The 17,293-nt window shown below is 40.0% G+C and overlaps 1 protein-coding gene across 4 annotated transcripts in view; it reads right to left on the bottom strand.

Moving 5' to 3' along the window:
• Positions 1-17,293, bottom strand: part of SNX13 (sorting nexin 13) — a 154,009-nt gene that overhangs the window by 99,136 nt on the left and 37,580 nt on the right. For all 4 annotated transcript variants that reach the window (XM_074945816.1, XM_074945813.1, XM_074945817.1 and 1 more), the window contains exons 2-3: positions 14,488-14,600; positions 2,140-2,242 (exon numbers count right to left, since the gene is read on the bottom strand). In XM_074945816.1, coding sequence (XP_074801917.1) covers positions 2,140-2,242; positions 14,488-14,600 — 216 coding nt within the window. The remainder of the gene's footprint in view (positions 1-2,139; positions 2,243-14,487; positions 14,601-17,293) is intronic.

The raw sequence follows: 17,293 nt of genomic DNA, 5'->3' as shown, positions 1-17,293 counted from the left end.
ACCTGTATTTAATGAATAGACAAAATTAACCTGAATGTGCAATGTGTGTTTACAACATCAAAAGTCAGTAAGCACCTCCAAAGAAAGAAAATTTGGCGTAACTAAGTATTAGAGCAATAGAAGGACTTTGAAAGTATAGAAGTGACCGAGCGATACTTAAGGCAAATTTTTAGTAGCTAATTTGTTTTCTGTGGCTCCATCAAGACAGCAAAGACTCTGGGGTTCCTCCTCCTCATTCCTGCTGATAAACAGGACAACAACTAACCACTACCCAGGATTCTCCCACTCACTCAGGCTCCCTCATCACTCTCTCTAGTTTGATTCCTTCTGACCCAAAAGGCATCTGTCTGCTCTACCTCCTTAACAAAGGAGAATCTATTGTTGAAGCCTGGCTTTGGAAGGCCTGGTATGGTAGAAGCCTTCACTCTCTTGCCAGAGTCACAAAAAGCAAGTTGGCTGATAAGTTAGTATATAATGCTTTCTGTGGGTCAGTTTGCAATAGAAAACCATGAGCTTCACGGCTGAATTAGACATAAGAGCCTGAGGAGAAGAAAATGGCAACCTCTAGTCCCATACCCCACTCCCTTCAAAGGAATGTTAAACTGATGCCCAGTTCTAAGCACTCATCCATTGTAGAATAGCACTTGTAGGTGCCTGCACATTCAAATAGTAACTAGTAAAAGCATGGAATAACAGGTATCAGTTCTGCAAGGCTTCCCCAGTGATACTTGTCCCTCTTCAGCCCAGAGCCACAGCTCTGGCTCTAATGGAATGGTCTCTCTAAACCTCATGAGACAATGAACTTCCTTCTGTGGCCTTACAAACCTTCATCTGGCCATGATGTATACAGAAGCCTAGATGCCTCTTCTTGAAACCTGGAAGAGGATCCAGTCCCCTGAAGGCTGCAGATATATTTAAACACATTTTCAGGCCCAGGCTTCAACATTCCTCGCTTAAGGAACAAAACTCTGAAATCTTTGTTAGGTGGACAGGATCTTAGTTTTTAACAAAGACAAGTGTAAAGGAACACTTATCACTATAGAACAGTGGTTCCCAAACTTGTTCCGCCGCTCGTGCAGGGAAAGCCCCTGCCGGGCTGGGCCCATTTGTTTACCTGCTGCATCCCATTGGCCTGGAGCAGCGAACCGCGGCCAGTGGGAGCCACAATCAGCCAAACCTGCGGATGCGGCAGGTAAACAAACCGGCCCGGCCGGGGCTTTCCCTGCACAAGCGGTGGAACAAGTTTGGGAACCCCTGCTATAGAAGATCAAATATGGAGACCCATTGTATTTGTTACATTACCTTCAAGGTAAGGAGATGCAAAAAAATCTACCCAGTGAAGAGTCTTGAAAGGAGGCTCACACAACCAGAAGACCAGGTTGTTAAACAGAGCAAAGAAAGGTCACTAGCTTCAGAAAACATGACAGCCGAGGAGATGGTTTCACAGTTTCCCTAGCTGTAACTCATTTACCTGTTTGCTTTCTATGACTTGGCCAAGACAGACTCTCATCCTATCAAGCTTTCCAGACCCAATCTTCAATAATCTTTCTCAACTAAGTTAGGCAAGAAAAGTAAGCTAACAGGTGCCCTTCTGATCAGAGGGAATCAAACTGAAGATGCAGAGAGGAAGATCCTAGGAATGGAAAAAATACCGAACAGCAATGCTGATCCTGTTGGAGTGAGTGAGGAGCCCTAGTCTCTGTATTTTTGCGGACTAAGACACAAACATTTATTAAATGAATACATAGGAAATTATAAAAGTTAATCAGAAAAAAAACTATACAGATTGCACATAGGAAGAAACTACTTAGTATATACGTTATTCTGCTTCTCACACTGTAGCCAGAAAAATATAATCAAAATAAGCTGTTTCTTTAAAGTAGCGCACACTTCGTAAAAATGTGTTTTTGAAAGGCCAGTGCAGAGTTTGTCCATTTATTATATTTCTTTGTAGCAGAAGAAAACGTGGCTCGAACTCCGAGAATATAAATGTTTATCTTGAGAAATATGCACTTAAACTGATACATTTCAATTTTTTGATAGTACAACATACTGAAAGACTCAAGTGGCAAAGTCTGAAATGTATGGATTCTGATCTTGAAGCTATAATGCTTTGTAAATTTTCCTTATGTTGCTTACCTTAAAAACCCCAACAGATGTAGGAGGAAGAAATGAGTGTTCACACTGTTCAAGGTACTTTTCTGAATTTGTTTTTCCAAATAAGAGAGTAACCACAAAACCCCTAAAAAAAAGATACAAAATAAAATAATCAGCTTCCATGTTCTAAATGTTCAACTTAGATGTTCAATCTAAAACTTAAAAATTCAAAGGCATCTGGTAAGCAATATTTTCTAGCAAAAGTTTACACACATTGTGTAACGCTTGCCAAAGGTGACTGTTGTTCACCGTATACAAAGCTGAATCTCTATATTTTTCAAGAAATATTTTTTTTAAAAAGAACCATGAAAACTCTACTTCTGTGTAACATCCCGTTTAATGTCACCAGTGTACTTTGTACTGGTAAAATCTTTAGCCCCTATCCAGCACTGGGATATGTTTTGATTCATTCCACATGGGGATTCTGCACAGGGCCGATGTCTATACTAGTGGATCCTGATGCAGGATCAGAACTAAAGATGGTAAATTTACCCACAGTATTTATGTTCACACAGAGATGTTAGCAAAATGAAGTAGGTTTAGAGGCAGTCGAGCCATTATAAATAAATACATATATTATGTATATATTTTCTTTAAACTCTACAAAGCACTAATCTCTTTAGAAATGCACTCAAACTGCAACATGAAAGTGTAAGACATGGACACACAAACATTTAAATGTATGAAAATAACTCTTTGTAGAATAACTTTTACCAGGAAGAAACTATATTATGTTATAGTAACACTGAACTCATTACTTAAATTAGCATAATGAGAGCTGAAACAGGAAGGGAGCAGTAAGTTAAGATGTAAGGTCAAACTAGTAGACTTATCGGGTAGCTTGGATAAGAAAAGAAAGCTAAGTTAAAAGCCTGAGGTGGTGATGATAGAGCTTAGTAAGCAAGTGGTTTTACTACTATTTTTTTAATTTAAATATACAATTTAATCAATGAAAGGAACATTGTAAAGCTTTTTTATGGGTTGGCAGAAAATGAGGTTTTATCAGAAATTAACTTTTGGCTCTTCTTGAGCTTCTACAACAGGGGTGGGCAAACTACAGCCCGTGGGCTGGATCCAGCCCTCGAGCTGTTTTAAGCTGGCCCCCGCTCCGGTGAGGGCACAGGGTCAGGGCCACACCACGTGGCCTGGCTCCGGCCAGGGCGCTGAGTCGGGGCCGCACCATGCGGCCTGGCCCCGCACCGGTGCTCCAGATGGGGCACAGGGTCGGGATCGCAACATGCAGTTCCCGGAAGCAGCGGCATGGCCTCACTTTGGCTCCTACGCGCTCCAGTGGGCGCTGCAGGGGCGGTGCCTGCAGATGGGACAGCATGAAGAGCCACCTGGAAGAGTCTCCGTGTAGGAGCCAGAGAAGGGACATGCCACTGCATCTGGGAGCCACTTGAAGTAAGCGCCACTTGGAGCCTGCATCCCCTGAGCCTCTCCCCACGCCCCAAACCCCTGCTCTAGCCCTGATCCCCCTCCCGCTCTCCAAACCCCTCGATCCCCACCCAGAGCATCCTCCTACACTCCAAACTCCTCATCCCCAGCCCCACCCCAGAGCCAGCACCCAAACCCCAATTTTGTGACCATTCATAACCCGCCATACAATTTCTATTCTCCAGCGTGGCCCTTGGGCCAAAAAGTTTGCCCACCCGTTCTACAATGATAAGATGAATAGAAGTGCAACTAATTTTATTATTGCACATTTTCATCCTGGTAAAAATGAAGATGCAGGAAAAAAAATAATGGTTTCAGTTGTGATGATGACAAATTCAATTGCTTTTTATCACGAATCAACTACTTAACCCTGGTGGATGATAGCAGAAAGACAAACACTGCTGCTTTTGATAGGAAGTGGATGAAACCCAAAAAGCTGTATTGTATGTTCTCTTTCTACTTCGGAATGGGTGAAATCAAAAAAGCAGCCTTTGAAAAAGAATTAAACTGGAGGAGAATGAGAAGGTGAAAGTTATTATTGCTCATGTTAGTCATACACAAAGTTTTAAAGGCAAATTGCAAATTTCAGGTAAACTAGTTGGAGGCTTTTAATGGCCATATGGATAACATGAAGTGCTGCTCTACACTGAAATGTAACTATAAAAAAGTAGTATACCATTATTGAACAGATCTGTTCCCTGTTTGGTCATATATGGAATGCTTACATTGATGAATAAAATAGAGGCTGATTAGTGCAAATGGATCTGTCTGAACACATGGGTACACTCAAGCAGATCTATTTGCAGGTTCTAATCCCAAAACTGTAAGGCTTCTGACTCCTGCAAGCACTCCAGAAACAATATAACTAAGAAGCAGGGAGACTGATGCTATCCCTTTTTGAAGCTCATCAATATGATGATTTACTAAGTTCCAATCAGAAAAGGAGTACTTGTGGCACCTTAGAGACTAACCAATCTATTGAGCATAAGCTTTCGTGAGCTACAGCTCACTTCATCGGATGCATACTGTGGAAAGTGTAGAAGATCTTTTATACACACAAAGCATGAAAAAATACCTCCCCCCACCCCACTCTCCTGCTGGCAATAGCTTATCTAAAGTGATCACTCTCCTTACAATGTGTATGATAATCAAGTTGGGCCATTTCCAGCACAAATCCAGGTTTTCTCACCCCCCCCCCCCCAATCCACTCTCAGTTACACTTGTGAAAAGTCATGGAGGACAACACAGTTGCACAGCATAACTATGGATATTTGGCAATGCAGAACCTATATTACTGTAGATGATGCAAGGGCTGGGGGGCAGAACATAGCTTGATTTATACATCCCAGGTGGAGTTTGCAGTACTGGCAGTTAGAACATATCTTTTCACTCCCAAAGTAAGCATATTTGATATGGAAATCATTGAGGGCCAATAAAAAAACCTGAGCTCTACAGTGTCTTGCTCTCTGCAAGCAGAGATGGTTTCAGAGAACTGTACTTTACAGCCACTGTCAATGACAATTAGCATAATTAACAGTTGAAATAGCTTTCTTAGAACCTTCCCAAATTTGTTAGACTATATTAAAACAATTTCCCCAAAATAAATTTCACAGCATAATTGAAACGGTGACTATATAAACAGACAACTTTTGCCAATCATGATCATCAGTTATCCTCTCTCCAAAAGGCAAATTTGCAGATATGAATTTTAAAGCAACATTTTATAAAGGAAGGGAACCAACTATGTTTTAAAAGATGATGCATATAAGGTTTTATGCATGATAAACTAGTTTTAACTTGAAAAATAACCAATTTCAAAATTTCTCTATTATACTCTATCAAAAGAGAATCAAAATTAACAGTTTTCTATGCATGGAAGTAAGAGACAAACTACATACATTATAGCTCTGTTTCAAATCTGTTAGAAAATCCAAGATGACACATTAAAGTAAGTTACTAAAATCATATGACTACCATGATATTTTCAAACCGAAAAAAGTATTAATACGATTTTATAATTAAAAATATCCTCTGAACAACTTTTTAATGTTACCATAAATAGTAATTTTGAAACCCAGAAATACAACATGTTTTAGCAGGGTAGATTAATTTAAATCAAAGTGATTTTAATCATGATTTAAATCAGCAAGTAGAAAACCTTGATTTAATAACTGAATTTAATCTTGTTTTTCATTGTACTTTTTAGTTATTTTCCGAAACAAAGATTGGATTCTCACTGGCTGGTATAATTTGGTATTACTTTTTGTTGCCAGTAAGAATCCAATCTTTGTTTAGGAAAATAACTAAAAAGTACAATGAAAAACAAGATTAAATTCAGTTATTAAATCAAGGTTTTCTACTTGCTGATTTATATATTTTATATATATACACACACACACACACACACACACACACACACACACACACACTTACTTAAGCAATTATATAGCTCGATTTATACTTATTCAAATTCTTAATTTTTATTAAGTTAGAAATGGCGAATGACGCATTTATCAATCTTTTATTTGTAATTTGTATCGATATTGGAATTCAATTCAAATGCACAAAAACAGCATTTTAACATTAGTTTTATTTATTAAAACTACCAGAAATGTGCTGGGATACATAAGGGAGAAAAAAGTTAAATGCAAAAAACAGTTTTTGTATTTAAAGCTAACTGGTTTATTAAAACAAGGGAAGTATTTAGTAAATTGAACTGGCTGTTTCTGGTCACCATGTCCTTCAAGATATTAGAACTAGTAGATGATATCTCTCACAAAGTTTTTATTCATACATTAGAAAAGGAAAACAAGCTTTCCTGTTTTTTTCTATTCCAAACAGTTTCTCAACTTTGAATGAACTTGTCACTGAGCTAGCTGAATAAACTGAAATGAAGAACATGTTCTCTATGCACTTGTACAAGAGGCAACTGTTGTCAAAAACTGGTTTAGCACTTCAAGAAACTCTGATTCCCTGTGCTTGGCCATTGAATTCTACCAGTTCAGTGGCCTTCCTTTCTTTAAAAACTTGAGCAGCAAATATAGACTGCATGAATATTTCTGAATTTACAGGCACCTAAGGATAATAATTATAGACTTTTGTAATGGAATTTTGAGATCCTCACAGATGAAAGCTGATATATACACAGAGTCTCATAACCCCTCTTTTTTTTATACTGATCTTCAGGTAAATTTGTCTTGTTTCTTTTTCTCAGAAGTTAAGCACTGCTTTAGAGAATTTGGCCCTACATACTGTACTGGAAGGAGGATGCAGTAGACTGCAGTTACTCATCCAAACATATACGCTTATCACTCATTTCTAGAAGTTAATAGAATATATATAGCTAAAATCTTAAACTTCAGGAAAATGAGATAAAGAATTGGAAAGAAATCCTGTCTACTCACACCTACATAAAGTGTTGGACAAATTGATTAGGTGCACACAGATATGCATTCTTATCTTTTTCTGATGCATCAGGTATTGGCAACTGTCAACAGACTATGCAGATCACTGGCCTGATCCAATAAGACAACTCCTATGTGACTAAGTTGAATGCGCTTCCCAGTTAAAAACTTCAAGCATGAGAGAGGCATGTGGGCAATAGACTGGCAAATAAGGAGTATGAAAAAGCATTTGTATCACAAACTATTGCTAACTGCTGTTTTTGTCTTCTCTTTTCAATATCAATATGCCATAAACAGAGAAGGGAACTCATCCATTCCACAGCAGTTTGAAGCTTAACAGCAAAGGTAGAGGTTCACATGCCCACCTAGTGGGGACAGCAAATGGTGTCCAAAAGTGCCCACACTGTGTTACTAGAGATGCAGAGTGATAATTTCAGCCTTTTATCAATATGAAGCAGCCACCATTTTACATAAGTTAAAAAGGACACTAACTGACGCACTGTAAAAAGTAATGTTTGCCTCAACTCCTTATCAGACACCACAGAAAACACATTGATGAATACAAATGGAGAGACCTTACGGTTTGTTTACATTCAAAAGTATTAGAGAGCTGTAACCCTGCCATAAAGGAAACTGCAAGACTAGCTCTTCAGGAAAAATGTTTAAAACAGAATAGTGATGGGAGCTGAAATTCTCATCCATCTAGCTCCAGATTTATCTGGACTATTCTCTCCCTTAAGGAATTATAGCCCTAAAGGTGATAACAAATTAAGACTATTTAAGGATCAAAAGCAGCTTCAGCATCATTCCCAATTTGGGCTGCATCTAAAAACACAGGCAAACAACAGTTTTAATTTAAGATCCCAGCAACAAAAAGGGACACATTGATAAGATATTGATAGGTAGGCCTAATGGGCCAGAAGACATTCCCTGCAGCCACAAAGTAAGAGTCAGATGGTCTAAGCACGTGAGCAAAAGAAATCCAAGATGTTAGCTTCAAAGCCTATTGTCACGGAGTCCCCGGGCGATGCTCTGGAACTGCTCCCTACGAAGCCAGTCAGGACTCTGGGGAAGTCTCCTTTCTTTGAGCATACTGTCTTCAGGACACACAGCTCACACAACTTCCACCTTCCTGGGTCTGACCTCGGAGCATTCAGCATCCTCTGCCCCTCCATGCACTTCCCACAGCGAGTCCGCCCAGGCGAGCTCCTGGGGAAGCCAGAGGATCCTGCACCCCAACTTTGCAGTCAGACGTGACTCTCAGCCAGCCAGTAAAACAGAAGGTTAGATGACAGGAACACAGTCTAAAACAGAGCTTGTAGGTGCAGAGAACAGGACCCCTCTGCCGGGTCCATTTTGGGGGCAGTGAGCCAGACCACCACATCTTCACTTCGCTCCTTGTCCCCAGCCAGTCCCAAAACTGAAACTCTCTCCAGCCCCTCCTCCTCTGGGCTTTGTCCCTTTCCCGGGCCAGGAGGTCACCTGATCCCTTTATTCTCCAACCCTTTTTAGCTCTCACCTTGCAGGGGGGGAAGGGCCAGGCCATCAGTGGCCAGGAAACAGGGTGTTGGCCATTCTCTGTGTCCAGACCCCTGCACACACCTGCCCTTTAGGGCTCTTCAACAATCATACACCCTTACCCCACCACCTAGATACTTAAGAACTACATAGGGGAAACTGAGGCACCCCACACTATTCAGAGGAAACATTAAGAACAGTCCCGCTTTGTCACATCTATTCTCTATGTCTACACAATTAAAATTCAATTCCAGCAAATAACTGCCATTTTGCCTAGCACCACTTAGGATCCAAAGGAAAAAAACTGAGGAAAGATGTTACTCCTGGGGAAATTCTGCACCAAAAAGTTAAAATTGTGTGCACAATATTTTAAAATTCTGCATATTTTATTTGTCAACACAACAACATAATCACACCAATTTCAATTATTTTGGTAATTTATTTCAACATACCTGTCAGCAAGTATGTCCAACAATACAGACAACAAAAAAGATTCAGGAAATGTTTTTTTGATAAACAAATTTCTTACTAGGCATACTAGTATTAATACTAAGTAATACTGAGTATTAATTTATATAAACTACAATACAGAAATGTATTTCCTGCACCTCTCAGAAGCAGTCCAAAGGATTGCAAGAGTAAGGGGCAATGGAGGAACTGAGTGAGAGGAAAGTAATAGCTGGGAAGGAGCCTGGGAGTGAACCAGGATGGCTGTTGGGTGTGGGTGGCAGAAGTATGGGACAGGTTTTATTTGGGGGGGGCAGGGAGGGATTGTTAGGGAGCTGGGGAGCCTCCCCCATGCAGACCCTGGCTGACCTCAGCCTTTCCTATTCAGTCAGGCACATCTGCACATATCCCCATGTAGCCCTGCACCCTCCCCCCCACTTCTATTAAGCCTCTGGCTCAGTGTTGTCACCCCACTAGCTCATATGCCCCCTCCCCAGTCTGTCATCCCCCCACTAGCCCTTCTGAAGCCCAGTCTGTGACTCCCCAGCAACCCCATGTGCCCCGCTCTGTTCATCCTCCCCATATCCTGTGCCTCCTCACCTCAATCTGAGAAAGGTAGCCTCTGCCCCCTTCCCCTCCTCAGCTGGCTGCTGCAGCCCCTGAGCCAGCTGCTCGCTCGCTCTCTCTCTCTTCTGGTACCACATCAGCCCCGGTGGGCAAAAGGTTTAATTACAGCATGACCCCTCTCACGGCTTCCCTTTACCTACCCATCAGAATCAATTATTCTGCCGGGGGGGGGGGGGGAGGAATCTGCAGGGACATTAATTCTGTGTTTGTGCAGTGGCACACAATTCCCCCAGGAGTAAAGATGTTCACATGTTGTTCAAAGAAAGGGGAGGTGGTAGAATTAGGGTCCAGCACATAGGTCAAAGGAGTTATCAATACTTGAAGTAGAGGCAAAAAATATTTCATGGAAACTGAGATGTTCTATGGTTTTATGTTATGTAACTTGCATAAATGATACCAATATTTTGCCTCTTGCTTCTGGAAATGCTAAATTTCCTAATGTGATAGTTTACCTGATCCTGAATTGATGAAGAGATGTACTACAAAAAAAAAGCTAAATGTTTGTAAATCAGTCTGCAAATAAAAAAAAATAAATATCAAGCAGAAAAGGACTTCAGACTTATAGCTATGCATATGTATAAAAATAAGAGTTCCAATATCATTCCACAAATGTGCTGAAGAACAACGGTTGTAACCTGACTACAGCATACTAAAATAAAATAAAATGTGCAGTTAGCTAGAGTATATCACATTTAAAAGGAAACTATTGCCATATGATTTAACAAAGCATTTTTATTTAACTAGAATATACAATGAAGAAATAGACAAAGATTGATACTGTTCTGACATCAACGTTGAAGGGACATGAATACATAAAATAAGTAATGGTACTGCTTAAGTATATAGGCTTTGAAATACTTGTGAGGAAAAAACTATACAAACTGGTAAGACTGTGCACGCCAAATAGGAAAAAACAGAGATATAAATATATACAGGAATCAAGCAAAGATCCATACCCAAAATTGTTGTGTGCTATGTGTTTTGTTCAGGATGATAAAGATGAATTGGGTGTAGGGAGACCTCCCAAAGTATTAAGGTTTGTTTCTTTCTGGTATAAAGGTAGATATACTACACAGCATATTATTTAATTACTAAGTATAGATGAGTAATTTACCTTAAACAACAGCTTAAAACTTTGTTTACTTTAATGAATCATGACAAGTACTTACATACCTTTGTACCAGAGGAAGAGTATTTGGAATCTTACATAATTTGGATCAGATTAATGTGACAAACCAATTAGTGAAGAAAATGCAGACAGGAACAATTCAGATACAACCTAGCTTCAACTGTTCCATTCGCATAGCTCTGTTCCTCACACATTGATACAGTTTAATTTAAGCAAGTATCATCCTCCTGAAAAGATTAACAACACTAAGTAGGGATAGGTAGAAAGAAAGGCAGGAAACCTCGTGCACAGAAAATTCAAAGTAATAACATTCCACTTGGGGTCTGAGATTTAACATCTACCAACATCAATAAATAAGTACCAGGAGGATGGCTGGAAAAATCTGCTATAACAGTATAGAGTATTCAGAGTAGCAGCCATGTTAGTCTGTATCCGCAAAAAGAAAAGGAGGACTTGTGGCACCTTAGAGACTAACAAATTTATTTGAGCATAAGCTTTCGTGAGCTACAGCTCACTTCATCGGATATTACCATAAAATGAAATTAGCTTTAAGGCGGATATTGATGAGGCTTGGTGAAATGTACAAGATGTAGCAGCCAAGCTACCTACAATAACGAATAATCAAAGATGGTAAATTGACTACGTGAGGAGTTGTCTTTGGTTCCTCAGTCTGATAGGTTTGACAAGCCAAGCAATTCAGCTTGGGAGCTGAAACTGAACACAAACTAGGGATTAGTGCAGTTTCCATTTCTGAGAATTTCTCAGACTACATTGTAATAAGGAAGTGGTAATAAATGAAGGAACTGTCTATAAACATTTTAACATGCTGCAAATAGATTTTTTAAATGAACTAGTTTACACATTTTGTGCTCACTGCCCCAAATATCAGTGGTAAGGGGGAAGCCAACACATACATGATTTCAAACTTTCAAAGACAAAGTTGTCAAAAGCAAAAACATGCTGCCTCAAAATATTGATAAGCTACTCAAGTGAAGGAGCCATACAGCACTTGGTGTGCTATCCTGTGGGCCAGTACTTCTTACTCAGTGGACCAACATCCTTAATACTGATAAGACAATAGATTAAGATACTCACCGCACCTTTAAAGGGGGAGGATGTTGTCCAGCTGGCCGAAGGAAAGGGAACAGTGCTCTACGGGGGCAGCGGATGGGAGAGGTCAGAAGCTACTGCAACAGGGGGAAATGGGTCAATGTGGCCATGCTCACTCATCCCCTGGGACTGGAAGAGTTGAAAAGAGGAAGCCCGGGCGAGTTGAAAAGAGGAAGCCCGGGCAGAAAAAGCCCTTTTCCACAGAGCAGGAGAAGCAGCACTCCTCCTCCTTCCCCCTTAGGTGGCAATATACCAGGACCTGCTGTGGGCATTACTCTAGCCACCCTTTTTTTGGAAGGGCTAGGAAGGAATTTTTCTTTCACCACCAGATTGGTCTGGGGGAGAGCGGGATTTCGCCTTCCCCACAGCAGGTTCAGGGAGGGCTTTGCTGATGTGAGGCATGAAGGGAGTTAGGCTATATGTCACAACTTATTATATAAGCACGGAGCAAATATTCAGTGCAGGTACTCCATAAGAAAGGTATACAATGAGCGGACAAATGCCTTGGTAAAGAACTTAAAAAGGAGGAGTTGGATAAAGGAACGGAATGGGGGGAGGCTCGGGGCTCCTATGAATGTGTGAAAATAGAATGAATTATATTGAAATTATAATTCATTAAAGAAATGCTACTTGAAGGGTTTGTTGAAATATAGTTGTTAGGAAGAGAAACATTAAGGAGTGTGAGACAATGGGTCCTCAAACTAATTAACTTAGAGCTCCTACTGAGCTAGACTGGTAAATGTTAGTATGCAAATAAGATACGTATGTATATTTGGTCAGTTTCTGCTTCCTTTTGTCTCTTAAATGGTCTGTTAAATTGGCTTTGGCTTAGCTGTATAAATAAGTTAGCTTGAGCCTCAGAGAGGGGCTCACATATCTGGGTGCATTGGCAAAGCGCTTTGCTAATAAACAGAGTGGTCTGACAAATTATGTGAGTCCTGAATCTGACTTTGACAATTGGTACAGCAAGGAGCCAATCCTCCTTCCTTACAGCCTACCTTAACCTTGGGGGATGGTAAGGTCCCAGCCACGGGTTGGCTGGGGGACCTGGATGGAAAAAGAGGGGGGGCTGGCAGAAGCTCCCCAGGTAGATATTGAATGAACATGGGGTACACTTTTATCTGCCAGTTTGTCCCAGATATCTAACAGTAGAGTTGAGGCTTCATTAAAACCATATAAAGTGTCTCCTGTCCTTCTTTCAGTATAGCTGGACAAAACTTTTCAGATCATCTTACGCATTGAGCAGTGAACCCATAACAAAACTTAAAAATATTAGTTTCTTTATATCAGCGCTCAACTGGAAGTACCAATAAAAAAATACTCTAGCCATACATGTCTAAAAGCCCACTCCTTCTAGGCAAGTGTTTTCTGGGAATAATTCAGTTTTAACCAGGTTGTACAACTCCATAAAACTGACCCTTATGTGCTCTCAAAGGGTCTAGACTCCAAAACGGTTAGGAGAAATACTGTGCCCTACTTTTAATTACTCTAGCCACTAAGCACCCTATCAGAAGCTACTACACCTGTCAATATAACCTACTGCCAAAACATCCTGCAGAAAGACTACTACAGTTGATAATATGCTAAGCAGACTAAAACTCAATACATATTGAAACACACACACAAAAAATATATAGCACTAATGCAACATCATATATTGAAAAAGGAAGGGGGAATTTCCTGGCTGTTTACAACAGACAGGGTTACTACCACAACACGTATTATACAGTTTAGGATATACATTAACAAAATATATAATTTTGGTTTACATACAAATATAGAAATAAAAACAAACTGCAACCTTAATTATATCACATGCTGTAATGCCCACTATAACACTGGAGCTAAACACAAATAAAATATCACCAGCTCTTTCCTCAGACAAAATTACACTCTCGTTCCATCTCTTTGGATATGCAGCTGAAAGTGTGGTTGCCAAGGAAGACTGGCATTCAAATGGGAGTTGCTGAGTTAACTAGCATATAGATAAAAAACCGGGGAAATAGGATTTTGATAAGGGAAATGGACAAAGTACAGTTATCTCATGGTTCTTGGCCAAGTAATCAGTACAGTAATTGAAGGTAATGATCAACTGAAGATAGTAAAGTCAGTCATTGCATGCCTATTTATTTTCAGTTTATTGCTAAAATGTAAGAAATCAATATGACATGTCATGAGTCAGAAAGAAATGGTTACTACTCAAACTTGGGAGGAGATATTGTAATAAGCATCATTCAGTGGAAAATAAAGTTCTGTTTGTTTTATTTCCAGTTTCCCTTTTTATTTCATAATAGTTTGTACATAAATTTTCAAGAAGGGAAATAAATATCTTAAGTAAAAATTTATCAGCTATGTAAAATACTGTAATGAAGTAAATAAGAAAGCAGTAAGCAGAGGATAATTTTATTTTCTTCATTTATTTAATAAGAGAAGTAGGATACTTTTTCCATTAGCCAAAGAAAAAATGATAGATTAATGTACTCCACTGTGAACATGTGAAGCATCTGAGAAAATGTAGGATATGCTTCATGTCTTGATAGCTTCCTATTGGTGTATTTCTACCCTTTTTCTCAGTTTTAGTTCTCATGTGTTCTTTTTAAATGGTAAATTACATTAAACTTACAAAATACACTATAATCCACAATAGAGTATACTTACCCACCCACAAAGCAGAGGATATAAAACGCAAAGTAAAATATAGCAAAGGGTCCAAAAGTTACTAGAAAGAGCACAACACCAAGGCTTCCCCATCCCCATATGGAAAGACTGGTCTGAAATAAAAAACAGAACAGGAATAATTAATACAATATTTGTACGTTTTGGAGAATTTTTAGTAGATTAAATTTAATGTATTTGAAATGTCTTAAAAGATTTCATAATGACTGCCCATTTCCATTTAGTTTTCAGAGTTTTAGTTTTATTTGACATAAAGAGAAGAGGTTCCAAAGTACCAGAAAGGACGTTTTTATCACTGAATATTTTTGGGCTAACAATCCAATTTAGCCAACAATCCGACTGCATGATTCTTTCAGTGACTAATCCTCCCTTCCATGCAAAAATTAATTACATGTCCTTCCCTCCTTTACACACTGTGTCACCCCTACTCTGATTATGCATTTGTGCACTTCTCTTCCTTGGGTCCTCTTATTTTCATGTAACTTTCTACTTCTTCCTCCTCTGTTACAGTCTGTACACCTCTTTTGATGTGTTTCAGACTTTCTGGAGAAGGGAAGCGTGATGGTTCTCAGGTAACCCAGGACTGCGAGTCACCCCCTGCCTCCAGCAAGAGGAAGCCTTGGCCATTGTGGCTGGATTTTAGCCACTCATGCACTCTCCTCCGAGCTATACCAGCTTTGTCTTCGTCTTGCAGATTAAAAATAGGGGCACTCCAGCCCCTGAGTCCCTTTGAAGTGTTCTTCTGTGATCTCCAGCCCAACACTGGCTACTCAGAAATCCCAGATCCTCTGCCCCCAAAGGAGCAGTGTGCACCATAGTTTTCCTTAAATCATTGCTTCTGTAAAATCATACAGCACTTATAATAAAACAAGAGTAGGTTTATTTAAGAAAGAATTGCGAGTTAATTGGAAACAAGAGAGTGCAGTTGAAACAAATGGTCATAATACAAAACCAAATCATAAAATGCAAACCTGGTTATAAGGTGCCAGACACTCGCCTTTCCCACCCCCCCACTTTCAATTAAGAATGACTTTGCCACAAAAAGGAAAGTGGTAGCAGCTTATCTGTCAGAGGATATATATATTATACCAGCTGCAGGAGGCATTTTCTAGGGCGTGAAACCCACCTCGACCACAAAAACTCTTTTGGGGGTGGGGAATATATAGAACTATGGAAAGGAATATATAGATTAGCCAAGATCAGGCAAAGAAGCACAAAAGACTTGGGAGCTGTGAAGTATGCCAAAGATAAAAAGAGGAGAGTACTGGTGGAAGACAGTGAGGTCATTTAGAAGTGGCAGCAGTTTTATGAGAAACTGCTCAATAAATAGAATGTGAATAAAACACTGAGGGACATATGTTTCAACCACCACCTCACAAGACCCGTCACTATAGCAGAGACTCAGTCAGTGGGGAGTGTGGCCGGGCGGAGGGTCCCAGAGCCCAGGATCCACCCCAAGTCCAAATGCTGTCCTCCAATCCAAGCTCTGAGGGTCCGAAGACTCTGACTCAGGCCAGCCACAGGTGTCTAACTGCTGTGTAGACATACCCTACATATTACTATGTTACACTGCTTGTGTTCCAATGTGAACACTCAGGAGATAGAGTAGCATATGATAGAAAACAGACAGAAAATTTTAATTCTTGCTCAGATCATTTGCTGACAGCATTGTAAGATGAAGCCTAGTATATTAATCTAATGAGCATTTGAGGAGTAAATTAATTCTAGACTTTAGATAGTTCAATGGACAATTCTTCACCTTTTGCTGCTCATGAAGAAATTGCCAGAATAGTGGAATGAGATTTACGTTGTCACAATGCTCAATTAGTATTTACACTGTAATTTGTAATATGTACCCAGGGTCCCCCAGCAACAAAGTAGCCCCCAGATACAGTTAAAAGTTCAGTATAACAGTGGAGATAGGACCAAACAGTAGAACCCTAAAAATCTGAAGATACATGCTTTATATGCATAGACCATTTTTGCAGCTCGCACCTTGGATGCGGATACAATTATCCACGCAGGGTTCTGTGGCACACACTCACAAGAACAGAGAGGTTGTCACCCAGCCCTGAAGCTGCAGCTCTGCTTTCTGAATCACACAGCAGCAATAGCTACCTGAGCATTCTGGGTGTTATAGTCCCCAGCTTGCTCAAATGGAGAAGGTAAACGACAACTCCCAAAAGAGAGCACGACCACGTGCTCCTGCACAGTGAGCCAAGCACTGTGTGTGTGTGTTAGAGCTACTGAGCACCCTGTGGGATGGTGGTGCTGCACACATCAGGATGTAGCCTCCCTGTTGCATGGTGACTTGGGGAGCTCTTATGTAGAGCCCTGCAAATCTGCAGCTATCTGCAGCCAATTTATGCTGATCAGATGTGGATACAAATTTTTGTATCCACACAAGGCTCTACAAACTTTACTACACTAGTCACGACTTTTGCAATGCTGCAACATGGCCTATGAACATAGTTAAAGCATAGTTCAGTCCAGTCTACAGCCAAATATGGAAAGCATGCTTTAACCTGATCCCAAGCATTAAATAAAATTAATACAGGCAAGAATTTAGAGGCTTTCCAAGAGTTCTGCAATACTAAGGGGTTCTCAAACTTTTTCTGGGTGTGGATACATCTCAGAGGGTGTGTAATTTACCACCTCTTCTACTAGTAATTAAATGACATCCCTGTGGGAATTTGAGCAATTGCCTACGGGGAAGAATAACATTAAGTATTTACAAAAAGAAAAGGAGTACTTGTGGCACCTTAGAGACTAACCAATTTATTTGAGC

The sequence above is a fragment of the Natator depressus genome, chromosome 2 (assembly GCF_965152275.1).
Source record: "Natator depressus isolate rNatDep1 chromosome 2, rNatDep2.hap1, whole genome shotgun sequence".
NCBI lineage: Eukaryota > Metazoa > Chordata > Testudines > Cheloniidae > Natator > Natator depressus.
The sequence above is the reverse complement of the archived record's forward strand: the minus strand, read 5'-3'. Positions and strand labels throughout refer to the sequence as shown.